Genomic DNA, 23,603 nt, shown 5'->3' on the forward strand with positions numbered 1-23,603 from the left:
TTTGGCTGATTTTAAATTTTTTTTAATTAAAAATCTTTCAATTCTTGATTCAAAAAATTTTTTAAAAAATTTTAATTTAAAAATTCATATTTTTTTTGTAATTCTTTTAAATCTTGATTCAAAAAATTTTTCAAAAATTTTTATTTATAAAAATTTTAAATTTTTAATTGAAATTAAATTTTTAACTAATTTAAAAAAAAAATCTTTTAAATCTTGAGTGTCAATAAATTTTTCAAAAATTTTAATTTTTCAAAAAAATTATTCTATGCACTCGATCCCTTAACAAAAATCGATTAAGATATTAATATTTAATTATTATTGACTCTCTTTGGCTAAGTATATTTTGGCTTGACGTTAAAAATCTTTGGTATTACGTGTTAATTGGTAAAAAGTAATCAATCCAAGTTAATATCATTAAATATTTTAAATATATAATAAAATGTAATAAGTTAATATTTTGTATTAAGACACTAAGTTTTAGTCGGATTTTTACAACTTTTCCACATAATTGCCGGGAAAAGTTCCAAAACGATTGCCAACGGCTCCGATAAACCAACCGTCGTCACATGTCTCCAACACGTGAACGATGTCGCCTTCTCGGAGTTCGAGTTCGTCGGCATTTTTGGGTTTGTACGAATAGAGAACGCGATAGGTCGCATCGTCGCTCGTGTCATGATGATGAACTACTGTTTGGCATTGCATGACGGGTTGTGGTTGCTCAGCGACTGTTTTGTACGAACGCACATCGACGTTGTTGGATTCGAGTTCGTCTTCGTTAAATACCTAAAAATGGATTTTTTTGAGAAATTTTGAAATTTTACGAAAAAAATTTTTTTACATAAACATAGCTGCATGGAAAAATTCCCTTGCGATCATCGATTTGACCTTCAAACCAGTTCTGATCTATTCGTCTGAAATAAAAAAAAAGGAAGAAAAATTAAAAATTTCTCATTTTTGTTCAAAAAAATTAGTTTTTACCTGATAATTTGTACAATATCTCCTTTGTTTAAGTTTAATTCGACTTTGGATTCGGCTTTGAAGTTGAATTTGGCAACAGCATTCGACATATTTGTGTATTCCTTCTTCGCGGGTTTCGACAAGACTTCGACATAACTGAAAGGAACTAATCCACGTTTTCCACAGAGTTGACCTTCATACCAATTGTGGTCGACTTTTTTGTAGAGCATCAAAATATCTCCTTTTTTGAATGATAATTCGCTAAAAAAATTTAAAAAAAATTAATTTAATAATTTTTTAAAAATTAAAAAAATAATTTTAATAATTTTTTAAAAATAAAAAAAATTATTTTAATTATTTTTTAAAAAGCAATTTTGATAATTTTTTAAAAATTAAAAGTTAAATTCAATAACTTTTTAGAAATAAAATAAAAAAAATTAATTAAGAAAAAAAAATTAAATTAAATAAATTTTTAATAATTTTTTTTAAAAATTAAAAAAAAAAATAATAATTTTTTAAAAATAAAAAAAATTATTATTTTGAACATTTTAAACAAAAATTTGCTCGATTTTCATAAAAAAAATAAAAAATTAAAATTTTTTTTTTTTTAAACATAAAAAAATCAAAATTTCCACTCACTTCTTATTATATCCCGTGAAATCATGAACAGCTTTTGCTACTTTATAATTAACCGTGTTCATGATGTTATCATCGTCGTATCTGTGCAACATGAGACTTGGCGCTTTTTGACTCGCAGTGAAGTTATCTGTGTGTCTTCTACTCTCATTGGCAGCTTTTTCCTTCAGAGCTTTACTTTTTCTTGTTTCTTCGTATACTTTGATCATGTGATTTGCCTGTTGGTGCGCCAAAACATTCTCCGGAATGAATTCCTTCTCTTCCAACAACACGGGCGTCTCGTAATGGATGTTAATGTTGCTTTTGTGATACTTTTTGGCGGATCCTGAAACGACACGGAAAAAAATTAAAAACTTTTTCAATGAAATTTGATTATTTTGTGTGGAAAAAAGCCTCGTGACGATCGTGCCTCGTATTAAAATTAATGAAAAAGTGCGTGGAAGTCAAATTTTTTACTATTTACCGTTATTTGAGGACATATTTTCGAGCTTTTTGAGTATAAATGCGTTCAATCGCTCATAAATTTCCGATTTATTGGTCTTCAGGAGAGATTTTTGTGTGTTGTGATTATTTTTACGGATTTCATTCAAGTTGTTTTTGTACGATGTCAAGTCTTCCGTCGATATTGACTTGCTGTATTCGCCTTTTGTCGCACTAAATGAACGTTTTCGACGATTTTTATCGCTTTCTTGTTCCGCAACTAAACAACTTATGGATTTTGAGCTTTGACGCGAAGGTAATTTCACAACTTCAACCTCTTCTGTCTTTGGTTTTTTGTCATTTTCGGGAGTTTCTTCCTCATTTGGCTCCAAATCGCTCTTTGCACGGTAAATTGTGTTGCCCGGAGGTACGCAATACAATCGATTCTCGTAATATTGAATTTTATTTTTGATGTTTACGTCTCTGTTCAACAGGAAAATGGGCTTGACTTTATTGTTTGTTGATGTTTTTTCAACTTGCTTCGTCGTGCATTGCGTTTTGTTGTGTTCCAACGCGTTTTCTTGATAGATTTCGGTGAGTTGTTTACGTAATTTGCTCATTTGTGTGCTCGTTAGCATCCGTATGAGGCACGTACTGACGCCATGTCGCTTAAATAATTCATCATTTTCGAGTGTTTTGCGATGCGCGATCGTTTTTGGGTCTTCCGCTGCTGCCGTGAAGATCTTTCGAAGGTCATTTATGGTTTTTATTCGATTTCTCAGTCCGAAATCCTCGTCTTTGCGCCATTTGTTCTTACTCACGTTCGAACACTCGAACACAAAATGCTTTTCTTTTTCCATTTCTTTCACTTCGGCATACAAACTTTCGAATTTTCTCTTTGATTTGACATTATCATGGGTACTTCGCCAAACATCATAGTCAATTAGATCCGATTCCTTCCTTATTGGACGAACATCAGTGCAAGAAGTTGATCTCTTAAGTTCATTCAGTTTTTCTAAATTCTTGAAAAAATTATGCAAATCCTTGAATTTTGATGAATTTTTGATCGTATAACGACTTCCAGCACCCGGTTTGATCGAACTCATCGAGTAACAACGTTTCAACGAGGGTTCTTCGAACATTTTTCGTACCATGCCAACTTTTCCGGGACTTGACATCGAAAACGAACTCGTAACAGACATCGTCATACTCGAATCTGGATGCTCTTCGCGCTCGTGAATGTCAAAAAGGATCGTTTTTGGCGATGCACGAGGTTCACTTTTGCTCCGCGTGACAACTTTTTCACTTGAAGCCACGAAACGACGAGAACGATCGACATGCGGCGCCCGATCCGCGAGTTTTTCACGTCGCTTTACTTCAAAATCTTCCAAAATTTTCTTCATTTTTAGGATTTTCTTCTTTTTTTCAAACTCGTCTAACGTTTTTCTCCGTGGCGAGGTCTCTTCTTGATATTTTTCACGTTTTGCCGTGTGCGAAGAAACCGCAGAACGAGATCGTAACAAAGAAGCTCTCTGACAAATCCGATCTTTTTGGATGTTTTTGTTCGTGCTTTCGATTGTCGCGGATGTAAATGACATGGGACGACTTTCAATTGCTTTCTTCACGGGAGATGGAAGTCTTTTTGGAGGATTTGCGGGTTTTTGCTCCGTTACGTGAGCGTTGATGCGATGATGGATGCAAAATTTTGTCGGAGGTTGAATTTTACTCTTGATTTCTTTATTGGACTTCATGATTTTTTACTTTTTTTCAGCTAAAATTTCTCAAACTTGGGATTTTTGGGAGGTTTAGGTATTGGAAAAGGTAAAAAAAGAGGAAATTTCTTACCTTCAACTACAGGCACTGTCGTTCGAAAGCCGTAAAATGGAGCATCGCCTCCTGACTGTAACTTGAGGTATTTGTCTTTCTTCTCAAGGGGATCTTCTTCCGCTAATGTCGATGTTTCGGGTCGTTCAATGGTGAATTGGGGTTGGTTTGTTCCAGCAGCGAGAATTCTAAAAGGTAAATATTTATTGTTTTTAATTTTAAAATTTTATTAATTTTTTTTTAAATTTATGATATTAAAAATTTAAAAAAAAATAAAAATTATAAAAAATTAAAAAAATTAAAAAAAATTAGAAAAATTTAAATTATTTGAAAAATTATAAAAATATTTAAAAAATATGAAAAAATTTAAAAAATATTAAAAAAATTTAAAAAATTAAAAAATATTGAAAATTTAAAAAATTAAAATCAAAATTTAAAAGAATTCAAAAAATTTAACGAAAATTGGAAAAATTCGAAAAATTAAAGAAATTTGAAAAAATTCGAAATATTAAAAAATTAATAATTAAAAAAAAATTTAAAAAATTTAATTTAAAAAAATAAAAAATTTGAATGAATTCTAAAAATTTCTAAATATTATAAAAATAAATTTTTTAAAATTTAAAAAATATGAAAAATTTAAAATATAAAAAATTAAAAAAAATAAAAAAATTTAGAAAAATTTAAAAAAATATTTTAAATAAAAAAAAAATTAAAAATTTGAAAAAATAAAAAAAGAAATTTTTTTTTAATTTTTTTTTTTTTGAAATATTTTAAATTAAAAAGAAAAACTCACCTCGATAAATTTCCTTCACCATTCGCGGGTTGTTTTGTCACGGGAATTCTGCTTGAGGGCACTTTAAAGTGAATCGGTTGAAATTCTTTCTTCTTTGCCGACGGCGAATGAGGCGGCATCCACACTGGATACGGAATAAAGGCACCTTCCGAGTCTTTCTGCTGTTGCATATCTGCGTTTATTGAATAAAAAAAAATTGAAAAAAAAAAATTAAATTACGGTTTACTAATCAACCGACACGAAAAATCATCAACAAATCGTCATCTAATGAAAATTTAACAGGGAAGGGCACACAAAAGGTCGAATTGAATGCAAATTGTTCAACCTAAAAAAAACTTTCAATGGACCAACCACTCAACCTTGAGATCAACACTTGTTCACTCGTTTTTTTTTGTTCTGTTAATTACGGCGATGCGTTTGATTGCAACTGTCAAGGCACGAAATTGATCTCGTGACTTTCGTTTTTCATGAAAAAAATTTTTTTTTCCAAAATTTTCTTTGAAATTCACTTTTTGTTCGAATTTTATTAATTTTTCATCAAAATTTTGACTTACAATAAACAAATTTTCGTTTTTTCCCAAATAAAAACGGAAGTTCTGATGACGAAATTCGCAAAATTGCACTTTTTACCGTCACAGATTCGATTAATTACAGTTTTAATTGCGAGTGTCACGAGAAAATTGAGCGAAAAAAAAAATTGTCGCCCACGATCGATCTTCTTCCGCTCGAATCACTGTTCAGAATGAGCGACGAATCAATCAGAAAATCGCTGAAAAACCATTTTAACGATCGGAACATTCATATATTTCGAGAATCTGTTTATCGGAGCGTAACTTTCAAATCGTTTGTTGTACAAATGTACGTCGATTGTGATTATCTTTCGTCTAAACACACATAAAATTTGAATATTGCTCCACTCCCCGTCGTACGTATCGATTGTCGAACGTTGAATGATGACAATGATGAGTAATTCTCATTAAATCCATACAACTTCACTTACTCACTTGTGTCGGAAATTACAGCCAAATAAAGAATTTTTCGGTATTTTCCGCTTCAAAATTAAAGAAAATGCAAAAATTTTCGTAAAAATCAACGAATTTTGATGAAAAACATTTTTTTGCGAACAACAAATTTATTTTTACAACCACTTCACGAGACACGATGACCTAAATTTCGCGTGAAAAATCACTTTACTTCCTGTACTTCCGTTTTCCGCAAATTTTTCAAACCATTTTTCACTCTGGATGATTTTGACTTTTCGCGAAAAGAGAAAATTTTTGAAAAAATAAACACTTACTGGAAGCAATTGGCAGATTTTTGTTGTTTTATTGCAACACACACGAAAAATAAAGAAGAAGACTGTCAAAATAAATCATAGATGATGTGGAGACGTTCCCACAAACACTCGAAACGAAGAGATTGTTTATAAATAAACGTTCTTAATGACGACGACGGAGCGTATCTACAGCTCAGTATGATAAGATAACGAGACATATGGAGGAAACGAATGCTACATGGAAAAACAAATATGCGAGCGATGATGCGAGAGAATGAGATGAAAGGCGCCTTGAAGTAGACAATCAAGAGAAATGTTTTCTTTGGATGGAAAATTTTTTGGCGGAAAATTGATTTTCTCTTCAGTTTTTTTGCTGATGATATTTTTTTTGCTATTAAAAAAGTTAAAAATTTAAAATTTGTAAAAAATTGAACGAATGGAAAATGGAACAAAAATTCAAATTTCTGATTTTGGTTGAATTTTTATTCTAAAAGGTCAGAAAATGGATTTTAAAGCAAAACAGGTAAGTCAAAAAACTTAAAAATAAAAAAAATCTTCTAAAAATACTTTACAAATTTCAGTTTCATTTTTCAATCGTTTCATGGAAAATGGAATTCAAGCTTTTTTGATCATAACTTTTGATAAATTTAAGCTTTTGAGCTGAAATTAATTTTATTTAAAAGAAAATTTTAAACTTCATAAATCATAGAAGAAAATTTTTTCAATTTTTTGAATAAAATTTTAGAAAAATTTAAAAATTTACTATTTTTTATACGATAGAGGGCGCTTTAATTTTAAGTTTTCATATTTTTCAGAATTCTTTCAAATTTTAAAAAAATTTTCTTCTACAAAAGTTTCAAAATATCTCAAGTTTCAAATTTTTTATCCGTTAGAGGGCGCTTTATTTAAAAATTTTCATATTTTTACGAAATTCTATCAAAATTTAGAGTTTCAGAAGAAAATTTTTTAATTTAATGAAGAAAGTGATTAAAAAGTGCAAAAATTTACTATTTTATATCCGATAGAGGGCGCTTTAATTAATTTTACGATAATTTTTTTAAAATTTTCAAAATTTTTTCTTATGAAATTTTTTTTAATGATTAAAATTGAATTTTTAGAAACACTTTAAATAGTTCAAAACTAAAAAAAAATTTTTTCTTCAAAAAATTCAAAATATTTTATTTTTTTTTAAATTTTACAAAGCAAAAGAAATAATTTTTAAAACCATTTTTGAAGGGTCGAAATTTTTTTTTCAAAATATTTTTGTTTACAATTTTCACACAATTTTTGTTATTTACAGAACAGACAAAGCAACATTTCTATGAACCAATTTCCCATACAAGCCATAGAACGTGCGGAAAATTCATTCTCTCTCTTCTCTCTCGTTTTTCCTCGACACTCGTTCGTACATTCCGCAGCTACGCGAGATGTATCAGCTGAGAAAATTTAGAACATAAATACACTTTTTCTCTGTATATTTGGTCCACACGCATAGCAAAAAAGAAATTTATCTTTTCATCTTAATGTTAAATCATTTTTTCTTATCATTTATTTGTTCGGCTAAACGGCACAAAAAGTAGCTAGAAAATTAATAAAAATTAGTGATAAGTCGTAGTTTACGTGTTAAGAGTAAAATGTCGAAGTTATTTCCGAAGAAAATCCGATCAAAGTGAGTTTTTCCGCAGGCAAAGTTTTCAAGTTTTTTTTTTCATCTCATCCAACGAAAAATTTGCTGCTATAAATGGGAATCGCTCGATGAGCAGTGTTTTCGGTGCAATTAAAAATTTCGTGATGTTTTCTCGTGAATTTCGACAAAATTGACGATTTTATTTATTTTTTTTCACAGATCCAATACACGGGATGCTGATTGGGCCTCTAAGCAGAAAAAAATGTCGTCAGCTTACAGCTTGGCAGCGATACCGTCGACGATCAAATTGAGCATGTTGAACAGTGGTTTGCTCTCATTCGGTAAAAAAAAATATTTTTTTTTGAAATTTTTTTTTAATTTTTAATTTTTTGCTTTTAGATAGCAATATTCCGTACTATGCAATCCCGGAAGAGCCCACAAATATCGCAGATTTCCTCAAATTGTGCGATCAGAGACGAAAATTTCCGATTTTATACAAGTTGGAGTTTCAAGCTGCAAGTAAAGTTGAGTCGAATTCATGCAAATACGCGAACAAGAGGGAAAATTTGGAAAAAAATCAGAACCAAAAGTGCATTGCCTATGATTATAACAGGTAAAAATTATTTTTTTCACAAAAAAATTCGAAATTGACGAAATTTTGTTTCAGAGTTGTCCTTAATAAGCAAACAGACCACGATAACTCGGATTCTTCTTACATAAATGCCTCTTTCGTCGACAGTTTACTCAAACCAAACGCTTATATTGTAAGGTAAGGCTTCAAAAATCATTAAAAATTGGATTTTTTGTTATTAAATGTTGAAATTTTTGCAGTCAGGGTCCAACAGAGGAGACTGTCGTTGACTTTTGGCGGATGATTTGGCAGGAACAAATAAGTGCCATAGTAATGTTAACAAAAACCTTCGACTTTACCAAAGTAATGTGCATGCAATATTGGCCAGCGTCGAAAGAAAAGGGCGAAAGTTACGGCGATATCGAAGTTGTCATCATGAACGAAGAGGAACTTGCGAATTTTCACATTCGCACATTTGCTGTTTACAAACAAGAGAACGTAAGTTGATTTTTTTTTCGCATTTTTCGATGTAAAAGTTGATTTTTTTGATAGGGAGAGCTGGTTAAACGGACCATCATGCAATTTCATTACACACAATGGCATTCGCATAGTTGCCCTTACTCCAATGCTATTTTGGAATTTCGTCGTCGTATGCGGGCTGTCGTTGGAAGAACCACAAAACCCATTCTCGTGCATTGCAAGTGAGTTTTTATGCCGTTTTTCGATGATTTTTGTACAAAAATTTGGTTTTAGTGACGGCGGAGGACGATCGGGAGTGTATTTAGCGATAGATGCGAACATGGAATTAGCTGAGGAGGAAGAAAACTTTTTTGTTTTTGGATATTTGAAACGTTTGAAGCAATCGCGCAAAGGATTGATCGAGAGCGTGGTACGTTTTTATCAAAATTTCATAAAAAAAAATTTTTTCAATGAATTTTTCGGTTTTAGGAGCAATATAAATTTGTTTACAGCACACTTGAAGAACATTTGATCAATGGGACATCATGGTTTTCCGTCGCAGAATTGTCAGAAAAGCTCAAAGAGAAGAGTCGAAAGGACCCAAACACAAAAATGAATCAATATCAAAAGGAATATCTTGAAATTGTGAAACAAACTCCCAAGTTTTCGATAGGTTCGTGTCATTTTATTACTTTTAAAGCTTAAATTGATGATTTTTCTGCAGGAGATTGTGCCGGAGGTCATCGTGCGGATAATCGCGAGAAGAACAGAGACGTTCTTTGTATACCACGTGAGTGAATCTTCCGCAATTTGTTGCTTTTTGTCGCTTGTAGTGCTAATTTCATTCATTTTCAGCCGATAACTTCCGCCCATATCTCACATCATTCCAGGGAAACACGTTCACCGATTACATAAATGCGGTTTTCATTGACGGATATACCAAACCGAAGGAATATGTCGTCACAGAATGGCCTCTCAAGTCGACTTTGGGAGAATTTTGGTCACTCGTGTACGATCAAGAGTGTGCCGCTGTCGTTGTTTTGTGCCAACCTCCTCATGCTTCTGTAAAAATTTCGAGTTTTCTTAAAAATTTATGATTTTAACAAATTTTTCTTTCAGCAACAATTTCCCGCATTTTGGCCAGAGCGAAAATCTCAAAAATATGGACCAGTTTTTACCGTTGAACCAATTTCACATTCACATTTTACCAATATTAAGACATGGATTTTCCGAATTAACAAGAAAGTTATCTCGCTAACGGAATTAATGGCGGGCGTTAAGGCGCCTCCGCGAACGACGCAATTGTTTTTACTCACTTGTTGGCCAATGGGGCAAAAAGTAAGAAAATTTCCTTTTAAAATTTTAATTTTTTATGAAAAATTTATTTTTTTAGGTTCCATCATCCACAAATTCTCTCGTTGAATTGATGAACATGGTTGAACGTTGGAGACAACGTGTCGATTACGGACCAGTTTGCATCGTCAGCCCGTAAGTTTCTGAAAAATTCAATTTTTTAAGATTTTAGATTATTTTTTTTTGCAAAATTAGTGATGGTCGAAGCAGAGCGGGAGTTTATTGTGCGGCAAATGCGTGTATTGAGCAAGTGATACAACATGGGGAAGTAGATGTCTTTCAAGCAGTCAAAACTGTGAGAAGGCACAGACCGCAATTAGTAGAAAATATGGTAAAAAAATAATTTTTAAATTTTTATTTAAAAAAATTTTATGAGAAAAATTATCAAAAGGAAATTAAATAAATTAAAATTTTATTAATTTTTTTTTTTTATTTTTTGTAAATGTTAAAATATTTTAAAAAATTTAAAGAATTTTTAAAATTTTAATTTTTTTTACTCAGAATGAAAAATTTTAAAACAATCGATGAAATTATTTCTGAAATAAAAAAAAAAAAAAACTTTAAATTTAAAAAAAAAAATTTGAAATTAAAAAAAAAAATTTGAAAATTTATAAAAATTTTTTAAAAAAATTTTTTTTTTTGTTAAAATTTTTTTTTTTTTTTGATTGAACTTGATGTTGAAAATTCTTTATAAAAATTTGTGAAGAAATTTTTTATCTTATTTTTTTTCATTATTTTTCGTTTGAAAGAATATTTAAAAAAATTAAAAAATTTCATAAAAATTTTAATTTTTTTTTAAAATTCAAAAATTTTTAAAAAATTTAAAAAATTTTTAAAAATTAAAAAAAAATAAAAATATTTTATTTTAATTTTTGCAAATTTAAAAAAATTGAAAAAAAATTAAAAAATTTTTAAAAAATTTAAAAAATAAAATATTTTTAAAAAAATTGAATAAAATACTAAAAATGTTTCAAAAATTTAAAAATTTAATTTTATGAATTTCAGAAAAATCTAATATTTTTCTTCTACTTTCAGACTGAATACAAATATTGCTATGATTTAGTTTTGCATTATGTTCTACATTATCTCAACAAAGAGGAGAAGTATACAAAGTGATAAAATCTCTGAGACATGACGAGCTTGTAAATAAACTTTCAGAAAAAAATGTTTTATGGAATGTTAAAAATAAAGCGAATTGTTCGAAAAAAAGTCAATTTTCATTTATTTAGTGATTTTATTGATTAATTTTATTTTATTTTTTAATAATAATTTTTTTTTGTTTTTTTTTTTCAAAGATAAGCAGCATACTTGTATATTTTTTGTTTTGTAGAAGAATTTTTCGTAATAAGCCCAGTTATTAGACAGAACATTATGATTATTTTTTTTTTCACTTTACATCCAATTTTACTTTTTTTTTTTAAAGTTGTATAAGCAACCCGATATCTCTATTCTTCCGTATTTTATTAATATTTAATATTATGCCTTAATGCGAGATGAAAAGAAGAAAAGTAACAAAAATTCTATAAGCTACCAACTCTCAATTAAACATCAAGAGTTTCAAGTAAAGAAGAGAAAAATGTGGATTTGAGTAGTTTTTAATACTTTTTGTAACATAATTATTATTTTTTGTCTTCTTATTAATTCTAACTATGACTAAATCTAAACTTTCTTAATTTTTTTCTTGAATTTTCATAGTGTAGACTACGTAATAAATGCACATCAATGGAGACTTTTTCCCACAGAAATGCTCTTATTTAGTGCCAACTATGTGTGATCAACACTTACAAACTAAGAAAACTAATTATTTTGTCGAAAGTTGAGAAAAAAATGAAAAACTAAAGGAACTTGAAGTGTCTGTAAATCAAGAATGGTCCCAGAATAACATGACATCGTCTCAACTACTTTTCTCTTCGCTCACAGAAAATTTGGGGTGTCGGAAAATTAAAATTTTTCTACGGATATGTTACACAACGACAACATTCAATATAGATTTTCGTAACAAAAATTCAATAAAAAATTCTAACAGTTTTTACTTTTTTTTCGTGACATGATAATGCAAGAAAAACTTAAAGTTAAAAACTAAATTTTCAGCTCTTACAAAAATGGAGCTAACTTGTCAGTTTTTGTTGTTCTTTCAAGTATATGAAGTTAGCTTTCAGATTTTTGAATTTAGGGCCCTGAAAAGTTAGGTTTTACAAGAGCTAACTTTTCAGCTTTTGTCAAAACTGAAATTTTTCTTCTTACAAAATGTTTCTAAACAGATATTTTCTACAAAAATCATTTTCAGCTCTCAAAATTTCGATTTTAGAGCTTTCAGTTTTTACTTTTACAAGAGCTAACTTTTCAGTTTTTAACAAATTTAAGAGTTTCTTGTATTAAAATGTCATTAGTAACTATACTTAACGTTATTTGTAAAGAAATTAACAAAAACTGAGATTTTGAATCAAACACTGATATGCTTATTGCACTCTATCCAATTTTTTCTTCATATATATTTGTTTTTTTAATATCTATATATGTTTCTATAATATAATTTTAACGATTTTGACAACTATCTATATAGCATAATTTTACTTTTTATTATAATAAATCCTAAAGGTGTGGATTTTATATCTTATTATTTGTTTTTTTTTATTATATGAATCCTTAACAACATAATAAATAACGTTTTTCTTTATGTATTGATTGTTCGTTTTAGTAATATGTTTAGAAAGAGGGATAACTGATAAAGAGTTGATATTTTGTATAGAGTAGAAGAAGAATATTTGTATTGTTTGTATGTAAGTTAATTAATAACCAGGACATTACTTCGCCTAAATTGTATGTATATAATATATTTGTTGATAGAGAATAGAAATTTAGAAGAAACTTTTCAGGAATCCCGTGGCTGCGGATGCGGCATCTTGTGCAGGACCCGACGAAGATGAGGCCTGTTTTAGTTTTGCTTGCGTATTTCGCAGTTGTCTAAAAAGAAAATTTTTCATTAAAAAAATTGAAAATCGAAAAATGAAGAAAATTCGTACTGTTGCAGATCCATGATAAGTTTTTCCTTGGAATTTTGTTCTTCTTGAGACATTTGGACAAGTTGTAATAAGCGTTCTGTTTCGGCAGCGCCTCGTTTAACTTCTTCCTGTGCGACTTCGAGTTGCATCTTTGTCCTAAAATAAAAAATTTCATGAGAAAAAATTTTTTAAATGTCAAAAAATGTGACTTTACTTTTCAAATTCTTCCATAAATTGGGCATTTGCGGCAGGATCTCCCGGTTTAGCCTAAAAAAATAATTTGATAAGAATATTTTTCGAATTTTGAACCAAAAAAATGTTACTTGTGCAAGAGCTTTCTCCATTTGGTCGAGTTTTTCCTTTCGTTTCTTCAGTTTGACGTCACATTCAGCCAAGTTTCGTTCCTTTTCTTCGAGTTCTTTGCGTTTTTGTTCAAGAAGTTTTCTAAAAAAAATTTTTTTTAGTAAAAATATGTAAAATTTTGATAAATGAAGTACCTTTGCTCTTCGAAAGCGGCTTTTTCGGCATCCAATTTCTTCTTTGCCTCTTCGACACTTTGCATGTATCGTCGTAACTCTTCTTCCTGTTGTTTATTTTGGTTACCAGCCTTTGCTTCGCCTGCTTGTAGGGCTCGTAGTTGCTCATTGGTATCCATGAGAGCGAGCTGAAAATCGAATTTTGTATGAAAAGTTAAAAATGTGAAAAAAATAAATTTAATTTTGAAAAAAAGTTAAAATTAAAATTAAAAAAAATTAAAATTTGAAAAAGAAAATTAAAATTTTAAAATAAAATTAATATTTCAAAAAAAAAAAAACAATCGAATAAATTTAATATTTTCATTTTTTGTCCCATAAGGATTTTCTCGAGGGGGGGGGAAATAAAAAAATAAATATTTTTGAATTTTTTGTTTGTAATTTTTTAACGTTTTTAGACGTTAAACGTTGATTCTTTACATTTATTTAATTTTAGTCTATATTATTTTAAAATTTGTAACTCTTCTTCCTGTTGTTTATTTTGGTTACCAGCCTTTGCTTCGCCTGCTTGTAGGGCTCGTAGTTGCTCATTGGTATCCATGAGAGCGAGCTGAAAATCGAATTTTGTATGAAAAGTTTAAAATTTGAAAAAAAAATTAAATTAAAAAAAAATTCAAAATAGGAAAAAAAATTCAAAATAAAAATTTAAAAAAATTAAAATTTGAAAAAAAAAATTAAAATTAAAAAAAAAATTAAAATTAATTTGAAAAAAAAAATTTAAAAAAAATTTTAAAAAATTAAAAAAAATAAAAAAAAAATAAAAATTTTAAAAAAATATCAAAATAATTTTAAAAAAAAATTAAATTTAAAAAAAAAAAAATTTCGCTCACAAATCAACTTAAAATTTAAAAAAAAAAAATTAAAAAAAAATTTAAAAAAAAAATAAAAATTTTAAAAAATATTTTCTTACTTGACTCTTCTCTAATTCACTAACGAGCATTTCGAGTTGTTGCTGCAAACGATCTCGTTCAACCGCGGCTTGATCACGCTCTTTGACGAGTTTTTCGAGCTCTTTCGGATTGACGTTGCTTTGTTGTTGCGCCGGTTGCTGCGGTTGTTGATTTTGGGCAGCTTGGGCTGCTTGCTGAGCCTGCGCCTGAGCTTGCTGCACTTGTTGCTGCAATTGTTGCATTTGCTGCTGATGCTGTTGCTGTTGTGCTTGCATTTTCTTTCCAACGTTTTGCATTTCGGCTTGCATTGCTTGAATTTGTTGCGTTGCCTGTTCAATTTGTTTGTCTTTAGCCTAAAAAAATCAAAATTTCAGTAAAATTTAAAAATTTTTTCACATAATTTTTTTTACTTGAAGCTGTTGCGTGACTTGTTTGATATCATTTTCAGCTTTGTCAGCTCTTCCCTTCTCTTGTTCGACCAATTTACGCCATTGATCGACTTCACTTCCTCCGCGATTGCTAATTTCTTGGATCATTTGTTTAAGGCGTGCGTTCTCGACCTTTATTTGTTGGTATTCGTGTTCGAGGCTTCCCTTCAATCTACGAAAAATACAAAATTAATAATTTTTTTTCATAAAAATAATATTTTTTACCTCTGATTCTCATCCTTGAACTGTTTAATTTCAGCTTCAGCATTTGTCAGTTCCTTCTGGAAGTGCATTAGCATCTCCTGACTCTTCTCAAGTTGCATTATTAATTGATCTCTGTAAGAATTTTATTAAAAATTTTCAATTTTTTAACAAATTTTAACAAAAAATTACCTTTCTGTCACCAATTGACGTGCTTCTGCCTCCAAATTAGCATATTGCTTATCTTGCATGGGGTTCTTTTGGTCGGCATGTTGTTTCGCAAAGTTCTGTTTGAGCATTTCCTTCTCATTTTCGCTTCGTTCCAACTTCTCCAATACTTTGCTGAGTTCCGCAGACATCCGTTCGAACTCAATTCGAGTCGATTCGGCAGCTTCTTGATGTTTTGTGAGATGCAAATGGGCTTTTTCGAGTTCTTTTGCCAATCGACCTGCTTCTAATTCGGTAGCGTCTCGTTGCTGCAAGAAAATTTTCGATTTTTAAAAGAAAATTTTGAATTTTTATGGGAAATTAGGGGATAAAAAGCGACTTACCTGTAACGCCTTGTCTAACGCTTCACGCATTCGCTCTAATTCATTCTTTTCAGCTATGGATAAGTTGCTACTTGCCAAATTAACTTGCGACGTTTGCTTGAGTCGTTCAAACTCGCGAGTCAATTTCTCATATTTGTCGCGTATCTTCTCGTACTCGATGTGGGTACGTTCGAGTTCGCGTTTCTCCTTCTCCTGCGCACGAGAAAATACGTGAAAAAGGACGTGGCATGAAATTTTTTCACTTAAAATCAGATTTTAAGGACTTACTTGGTTCGAGATGAGTTTCGCAATTTCAGATCGGGATCGTTCGAGTTGCAACGTTGCTTCATGGAGTTTTGCTTCCAACGATTGTGCATCATTTTCGCGCTGCCCGATGCGTTCTTTGAGTTTTTCGAAGCTCTCTTGGTCAAATTGGATCGTATTCCGGAGGGTATCTAACTCGTTCATCGTCTTTTCGAGTCTTTCGCGCAATCTTTCATTTTCCTCTTTGATCTTGCGCGTGTCTCTGCTATAAGCTTCTGCCTCCTCCAATCGTCGCAATTCGGATTGCACTTTTTCGAGACGATCTCGTGCCTTTTCCATCTCTAATTTGTACATGGCAGTTTCCTCTTGCAACGAATCCATGACGGCAGCGTTTTTCAGCTGGGTGTTGTGATATCGCTCGACTTCGTACTTCAAACGTTCATTTTCCGTCGAAAGAGTTTCCTTTTCGCTGATGAGACGACGATAATCGAGTTGGTTACGCTCCAGACGATCTCGAGACACTTCATTTTCTTCGCGTGCCTTCTCTTCGAGTTCCTTTGAGCGGGCAAGTTGTTGTGCGGCGCGATCGCAAGCCTCCTGTAATCGCGTACTTTCGTCATGAAGTTTTCGTAAGTCTTCGCGGGCCTTGGCAGCAGCAAGGGCGGCACGTTCTGCTTCGATTTCCAAACGATTGCGATCCGCTTCGAGGGTGTCGACGCGCGATTGTAGGCGATAAATTTCGTTTTGTGCTCTGTCGTATTTTTCCAACATCTTTTCGAATTCCTTGTTGGATGTGTCTTTTTCGTCAATCAACTTTTGACTGGCGTACAGGGCTTTGTCTAACTTTTCCTTGAGGAGATCGATTTCGGCATGGGCATCATCGCGCTCCATTTGAAGCTTTTGATGGATGGAATGGGTCTTATCCCATCGTTCTTTGACCATATCGAATTCGGTTTGAATGACTTCCTTTTCGCGTTGAACTTTCATCACGGCATTTGAAGCAACTTCGTGTTTTTCCTTCAATTTTTCGAACTCGTCAGACAATAAATCGTGATCTTTTGTTACGCGCATGAGTTGATTCTGAAAAAAAAAATTATATTAATTAAAATTTATTTAAAATTAAAAAAAAAAAATAATTTTTAAATTTAAAAAAAATAAAAAAAAAATAATTAAAATTAAAAAAATTATTTTAAAGTCAATTTTTTATTTGTAAAAAAATTAATTTAAATTTTTTTTTTTAAAAGTAAAAAAAAATTAATTTTTAAAATAAAAAAAAAATTTTTTTTTAAATAAAAAAAAAATATTTTTAAAATTAGTCATTTTTAGATAAAAAAAAAATAAAATAAAAAAAAAAAATAAATTTTTAAAGTAAAAAAAAAATAATTTTCGAATCAAAAATATTTTATTTGTAAAATAATTTTTTAAAATTAAAAAAAAAAAATAAAAAAAAATTATTTTTAGAATAAAAAAATTTAATTTTTAAAATAAAAAAAAAATATTTTTTAAATAAAAAAATTCATTTTTTATAATAAAAAAAAATATTAGTTTTTAAATTAAAAAAAAATAAATTTTCAAAATAAAAAAAAAATTAAATTAGAAAAAAATTACCTGAAGCTTATCTGCCTTCTCCTTCATACGAGCAAAGTCCAATTCAGCGGATTCTTTCTCCTTTTGTACGCGAGATCCGTGTCCCAAAGCCTTGTCGAGTTGCGATTGAACATTTTCAAAGTCAAACATAATCTTGTCCTTCTCGAGTTGAAGCTGGAAAAAGAAACAGAAGTAAGAAACAAGATGACTTTTGACAGAATTTCTCAAAATTCACCTTTCTAGCTTCTGCTCCTGCTTTGTCGTATTTCTCTTGCAACTGATCGATTTCGCTCTGTGCTTTGTCGAGTTGAATCTGAAGCTTGTCTTGTTGCAATTGTGACTTTCCAAGCGTTGCCTGCGATCGTTCCAATTCTTCCTTGAGCTTTTCGATCTCCTGAATGGCGCGATCTCGTTCATTGACGATGCGAGTGACGCCGCTCTGATTCCGTTCGAGGTCTTGTTTGAGAGTTTCCTGTTCACTTTGTGCGTTTTCGAGACGTGCTTTCAAGCGGTAAACTTCTCCCTGACTCTTTTCGAGTTTTTCTTGCAATGCGATGCCTTCGTTCTTTGCTCGTTCGGCGTCAGATTGCGTGACTCGTAACTCAGCTTGTGTTCGTCGAAGTTCAGCGGAGATTTTATCTGCTTTTTCTTGCGCCTTATCGAGTTCCTGCGAGGTATTTAACGTGCTTCGACCAAATGTCGTTTGAGATCTTTCCAAATCCGCACGTAATCGTTCGTTTTCTACCTCGAGACGTTGAATCTTTTGTTTGGTTGTCTCCCAATCCATGCCGCTGCGCCCAACATCTGTCACAGCTTTGTCTAATTCCGCCTTTGAACGCCCGAGTTCCGTTTGCGAACATTCGAGTTTGTTCTCCAAACGATCTTTTTCAGCAAGTGCCCTATGAAGACGCGACGTGAGTTTGTCAACTTCACTTTCGAGGGTGTGAAGGCGTAATTTGTAGTCGGCAAGTTCTCGTTCATGCAATTCGCGTTCCTCGATTTTGTCTTGTTCAGCACGATCACGTTGGTCTCGTAATTGTTGCATTTGTTTCTCCTTGTCGCCAATTGCTTCTTCCAAACTTGAGAGAGCTCCTTCGGATGTGCAATGATGCGCTTGCATGGCACTGAGACGAGCACGAGCCATATCAACTTGATTATCTTTTTCCTTTAACAAGTCTTCGAGGTTCTCAATCTGAGGGAAAATTAAAAATTTTAGACAAAAATTTAATGATTTTGAGAAATTTGTAATTACCTTTCTTTGTAAAACGTTAATTTTACGATCTTTTATCTCCATGTGTTCCTTCATTTCATTAATTTCTGAAACATAACGAGACTTGTTTTGCTCTGCTTGGAATGTAACTTGTGTCTTTTTCTCAATTTGACGATTTTTCTCTTCCAATCGGTTCTTTAACTCTTCCATCTGTACGAAAAAAATAAATTTTCAATTAAAAATTAAGTAAAAATATCAAACTATAAATTAATAAAAATTTGAATTTTTTTTTTTCAAAATTTTCAAATTTTTGACATTTTATTAGTTTTAATTATGTATTTTGATTTTAATTTTTTTTTAATTCTTAAAAATTTTTATAACTTTTATTTTTATAAAATTTCACTTTAATTTTTTAAACTTTGAAAATTTTTTTAATTTAAATTAATTTTAACATGCTTTTAAAGGTTTTTGAATTTTTCACATTTAAAATTATTTATTTATTTTTTTAATTTTCACTTTTTTCACTTTCTAAAATTTTTTAAATTAAAATTTTTTTAACATATTTTTATAAATTTTCTGCATTTTTCTTATTTTAAATATTTTCAGTATTCATAATTTTTTATTTTTTTTTTCAATTTTTTTCATTTTTTAATTTTTTTTTTTTTTTTTAAAAATTTTTAAAAAAAAAAAGTTTCATTTTTTTTTTTTTTTTTTTTTTTTATAAATTTTAATAATTTTTTTTTTAATTTTCACAAAATTTTTGAATTTTCAGATTTTTTTAAAATTTAAACTTCACAATTTTTTAAAGATATTTTTATGATTTTTAATTAAATTTATTTTTTTAAATTTAAAAAAAAATTCACTCAAAAAAATTATTTTCGTATATTTTCACTTTTTTCATAATTTTTTTAAGAAATTTTTTTAAACTCAAATAAATTTTCTTGTCAAAAAATAACTTACATCAGCTTGCAACATGGTTGAATGCTCCTCCTTGGCGACGAGAGACTCCTTCAATACCGTTATATGTCTCTGGTAGTCCTTAGAAGAAATAAAAATGGGACGATCAAATTTAATTTTTGGCATGCGTGGCAAGTTACCTGATGTTGCTCCTCCAAAGTCTTCATTTTCGCAACCATATTCATGATTTCCTGATCGCGTCGCTGAATTTCAAGCCGAAATTCGTCAAGTTGTTTTTGCGCCATCGCTTGCATCTGTTGGAACATTTGACGTTCCTCTTCTTTGCCCATTCCCTTATTTTGCAACATCTCGAGCAACTTTTTGATACTTTCGTCACGCGCCTGCAACGTTTGTTTTTGCGTCTCGATACGCAACTCCAACTCCTTAATCGTGTCACGTAAAATGTTAATTTCGCGTGTCAAATGTTCGTTTTCCGCAAAGAGCGTTTCCATTTGTTGCTGCAGCTCCAAATTCGGTTGACGTATACGTAGGCGAAGCTCTTCCTCGAGTTGACGAATCAATAAACTTTGTTTCTAAAAAAAAAAATTTTTTTTGAGGTATTAATTTTTTTTTTTTAATTTAATTTTTTTTTTGAAAAATTTAATTTTTGAGAAATTTTTCAAAAAATTAATAAAAAATTTTTTACCTGATTCTCGCTCGTGAGTATTTTGAGTTGATCATTAATCAAACTGTATTTCGCACTTTCCTCCTTCCGTAAAGCGCGTTCTTTTTTCAACTCAGGCGACCAAAATGTCTTGATGCTGTGCATTGAACTGCCCAATTTCTGATTCGTGAGCTCCAATTCTTTCTTGAGGTTTGCCAGTTCGCGTTGAAAATCCGAATTTGTGGCTTGCAAGTCGCCAATATATGCTCTATCTGATAAAGCTAAAACTTTTCCAGTCAATATGTTTTGAGGGATCGCTAAAGGGAAGTTACTTACGAATTTGACTCGGGCTTTGACGACTTGGGCGCCCATAAAGCTCCTCCTCCAAGTATAAACCACGTTCGAGAGATCTGTCACGCGAACGATCTCGAGGCTCTCGTATCGGAATAAATTCCCTCTCATGCGGATCGACAACGAGTGGTCCGCGATCCAATGATTGGTAACGTGTTCCTATAAAAAAAAATTAAATTTAAATTTTTTTTTAAATTATTAAAATTAATTAATAAAAAAATTTAAAAAAAAATTTAAAATAAAAAAATTAAATAAAATTTTTAAATAAAAAAATTAAATTATTTTTTTTTTAAATAAATTAATTTTTAAAATAATAATTAAAATAAAAAAAATTTTAAAATAAAAAATTAAAAAAAAATTTTTTTTTCGAAAAAATTTGATAAAAATGAAAAAAAAACTCACGTGGATAATCCATAATGTGCGAAGGCGCGGGTCGACTTGCGCTTCGACTTCGATGATGCCCGCCAACGGGACTTATGGCATCATCCATATCTCGATAATAGGGACTTCCCATGATGTGACTCGCACTGTGGTAATGTAACGGCGACGAATCTCCTGATCGAGTTAATCGTAATCTGTGTTGGTCTAAAAAAAATTTCATTAAAAAAACAAAAAAATTTTTTAAAAAAAATAAAATTTACTTGAAATTTCTCTTCTAAGATATTCTCGTGATGGAGAACGATCAACGGTAGGTAATTCTGTTAATCTTCTGTTTTTTCCGGGACTTCTAATAACTGATTGTGAAATACTGTAAACTTCTCGAGACATAATATTCCGCAGACAAACTGCGGTTCAACTGCAAAGAAAAAGAGAAAAAAAGTCGTTAAAAAAATCTCACGTTGCGAGCAATAAATTTTTTTCGCATCAATTCCGTTTTCGCCAAATGTATTGATTTCAGTTACACTCTGACCTACTTAAGTAATTCCGAAAATTCAATTAATTTTCGTATTTTTGCGAATTTTGCGCACTTTTTCACTAAAAATCTCGCATGTCGGACGAAATTTCGCTCAAGGATAAAATAAATAAATAAATAGGAAATCTGTGTACCCTTGAATTGCAAATTTCCCTCCTTCCAATCGCTTTCTCGACAACTCTCAAACTTTTCCCTGCGATGAATAACATGCTTTTCCCGTAAATCCTTTAGCTACCGAATGCGAATAAAAAAACGAGTTAGCGCGTCATGTTGCGGGAAAAAGGAAAAAACTTAAATTTCACTCGAAAAAATTAAAAATTGCCAAATATTTTTTTTTTAATTCGTTTTCCAAGTGAAACAGAAATTTTCAGCACGAACACTTGGAAAAAACACGATTGCGAACGCTCATGCGCCGTAAATTCGATTTTCTTCGTACTTTTCTTTGACACTTGACGTGTCATTGATTTTCGTGTGAAAAGTGACATTTTACCGTTATGCCATTTGAAATTTAATTTTTTCAAGGGAATTTCGTCAAAAATTATTAAAATTTTGTAAACATTTAAATTTTTTTTAATTGAAAAGATTTTTAAACATTTTGGGAGAATTTTTTATAATTTTTGAAATTTTCTAACTGTTTTATTTAAATTTTTCGAACTTAAGAAATTTTTAAATTACTTTTACAAAAATTATTTTAATTTTATTTTTGATTAATTTAAAACATTTAAAAAAAATTTAAAATAAATTTTTGAAATTTCATCGATTTATTTTTGAAATTCTTTTTAATAATTTTAAAATGATTTAATTTTGTTGAAACTAAAAAAAAAATCATAAATATCAAAAAAAATTAAAAAATTTGGTTTTGAGTTATAATTTTACTACTAAAGCTTCAAAATATTTTTAAATAATTTTTTTATAAATTTTTTGAAATTTTGAAATTTTAACAATTTAAAACTTAATTTTCGTCTTTTCAATAATTAAGAGCTTTTTTCAATTAATTTTTAGTTTTTCATAAAAATTTAAATTTTTTGTTTAATTTTATTTTTTCACCCCCTTATAGAATAATTAAAAATGATTAAGCAAAAGACAAGAAGAAGTTGTATCACCCTCAAAATCATCAAAAAAGTCCTTTTTACGCATGCGCGAACATGGAAAAGTAACCTCCCATGGAAATTTGTAGGATGTGGTTTATCAGTCGTTATTGTTCTGTTGAAAGGTTCTTATCTTGTCTCTAATTTTCCTCTTTAAAGTTTAAATTTCAACAAAAATTCAACATTTTTAAGGATTTTATACATTTTTGTGGTAAGTAAATTCATTAAATTTTCTAAAAAATAATTAAAAGTTTTAAAAATCAATTAAAATTTGGAGAAAAATTCATGAAATTTCTTTAAAAAAATATTTTGGAGGATGGTTTTTCGGATGTTCAAAATATATTTTTTAATCATAAAATAATTTTTAAAGTACAATTGAAAAATTATTTGATGCAAAAAAGATAAATTTTAAACTTTATTAAAAATTTTTATTTATTTAATTCAATTTAAATTTATTTTTTTTTAATTTTTAAATAAATTTTTAAAAATTTTCTTAACTTTTTTTTATGATTTTGAGTCATTTTTCATGAATTTCAATCAAAATTTCGATCAAAATGATATTTTAACGCTTCATTGACTCACAACTTTCCCATCGCCGTAATCTCTCTTTGCAATCGCATCAATAAACACGTCTCGTAAACAATTCATTGCGTCACTTGAACAAACAAATCACTAAAAATTATGACGAATTAACCACATAATAAAATCAAATAATAATTTCCTCACCAGCTACTTTTTCTCCTCTGCAGCTGTTTATTTATCCTCTCAAAATTAATAAAAACGGATTATCAACACGTGTCGACACGTAGCGCCATAGACACGAACGAGACATTGCAACACCCCACAAAGACTCTTATCTCCATCGAACACTCGCCCCGTCCTCGACGTCGTTCTGTTGACATTGTTCAAATTTGTTTGTTTGTAGGAATTTCGCACGTGCACGAGGACAATGTCGATGTCGGATCCAATAGCGAGCGATGAAAACGACGATAGTCTGAGTACCTTTTCATGCACGGGAGAAAGGGAAAAGTTCAGGCAGAAAAATGTCTCGGAAGCATTTGAGCAATTGCGAGGCTTGGTTCCTGCACCGCCGAACAAAAAATTGTCGAAGCATGAAATTTTGAAAATG

The 23,603-nt window shown here is 30.2% G+C and overlaps 3 protein-coding genes across 3 annotated transcripts; 1 reads left to right on the forward strand and 2 right to left on the reverse strand.

The window, feature by feature from the left end:
• Window positions 1-281: 281 nt before the first annotated feature.
• On the reverse strand, window positions 282-5,985 carry LOC134830909 (sorbin and SH3 domain-containing protein 1-like). The gene is made up of 7 exons (XM_063844522.1): window positions 5,928-5,985; window positions 4,631-4,802; window positions 3,859-4,025; window positions 1,597-1,918; window positions 979-1,218; window positions 839-911; window positions 282-783 (listed from the first exon to the last, which is right to left on the reverse strand). The coding sequence occupies exons 2-7, from the start codon at window positions 4,798-4,800 to the stop codon at window positions 490-492; spliced, it is 1,266 nt and encodes a 421-aa protein (XP_063700592.1). The 5' UTR covers window positions 4,801-4,802; window positions 5,928-5,985; the 3' UTR covers window positions 282-489.
• A 1,484-nt stretch (window positions 5,986-7,469) lies between these two features.
• On the forward strand, window positions 7,470-11,057 carry LOC134831548 (receptor-type tyrosine-protein phosphatase kappa). Its single transcript, XM_063845301.1, has 14 exons — window positions 7,470-7,575; window positions 7,753-7,874; window positions 7,933-8,146; window positions 8,201-8,302; window positions 8,365-8,602; window positions 8,657-8,805; window positions 8,858-8,993; window positions 9,053-9,236; window positions 9,288-9,353; window positions 9,419-9,627; window positions 9,683-9,901; window positions 9,957-10,051; window positions 10,112-10,247; window positions 10,952-11,057. Exons 1-14 carry the CDS (start codon window positions 7,541-7,543, stop codon window positions 11,030-11,032), a joined length of 1,986 nt encoding a protein of 661 aa, XP_063701371.1. The 5' UTR covers window positions 7,470-7,540; the 3' UTR covers window positions 11,033-11,057.
• A 1,665-nt stretch (window positions 11,058-12,722) lies between these two features.
• Window positions 12,723-21,730, reverse strand: LOC134829166 (trichohyalin). The gene is made up of 23 exons (XM_063842162.1): window positions 21,521-21,730; window positions 21,115-21,269; window positions 20,876-21,058; window positions 20,459-20,632; window positions 20,165-20,403; window positions 19,659-20,051; window positions 19,522-19,599; window positions 18,604-18,771; window positions 17,587-18,543; window positions 17,373-17,525; window positions 15,789-16,844; window positions 15,522-15,713; window positions 15,163-15,446; window positions 14,995-15,105; window positions 14,752-14,941; window positions 14,362-14,694; window positions 13,913-14,001; window positions 13,859-13,865; window positions 13,416-13,582; window positions 13,242-13,362; window positions 13,133-13,185; window positions 12,940-13,074; window positions 12,723-12,880 (listed from the first exon to the last, which is right to left on the reverse strand). Exons 2-23 carry the CDS (start codon window positions 21,239-21,241, stop codon window positions 12,775-12,777), a joined length of 5,316 nt encoding a protein of 1,771 aa, XP_063698232.1. The 5' UTR covers window positions 21,242-21,269; window positions 21,521-21,730; the 3' UTR covers window positions 12,723-12,774.
• Between the last annotated feature and the right edge of the window lie 1,873 nt (window positions 21,731-23,603).

Source organism: Culicoides brevitarsis, chromosome 2, assembly GCF_036172545.1.
Source record: "Culicoides brevitarsis isolate CSIRO-B50_1 chromosome 2, AGI_CSIRO_Cbre_v1, whole genome shotgun sequence".
Classification (NCBI taxonomy): Eukaryota; Metazoa; Arthropoda; class Insecta; order Diptera; family Ceratopogonidae; genus Culicoides; species Culicoides brevitarsis.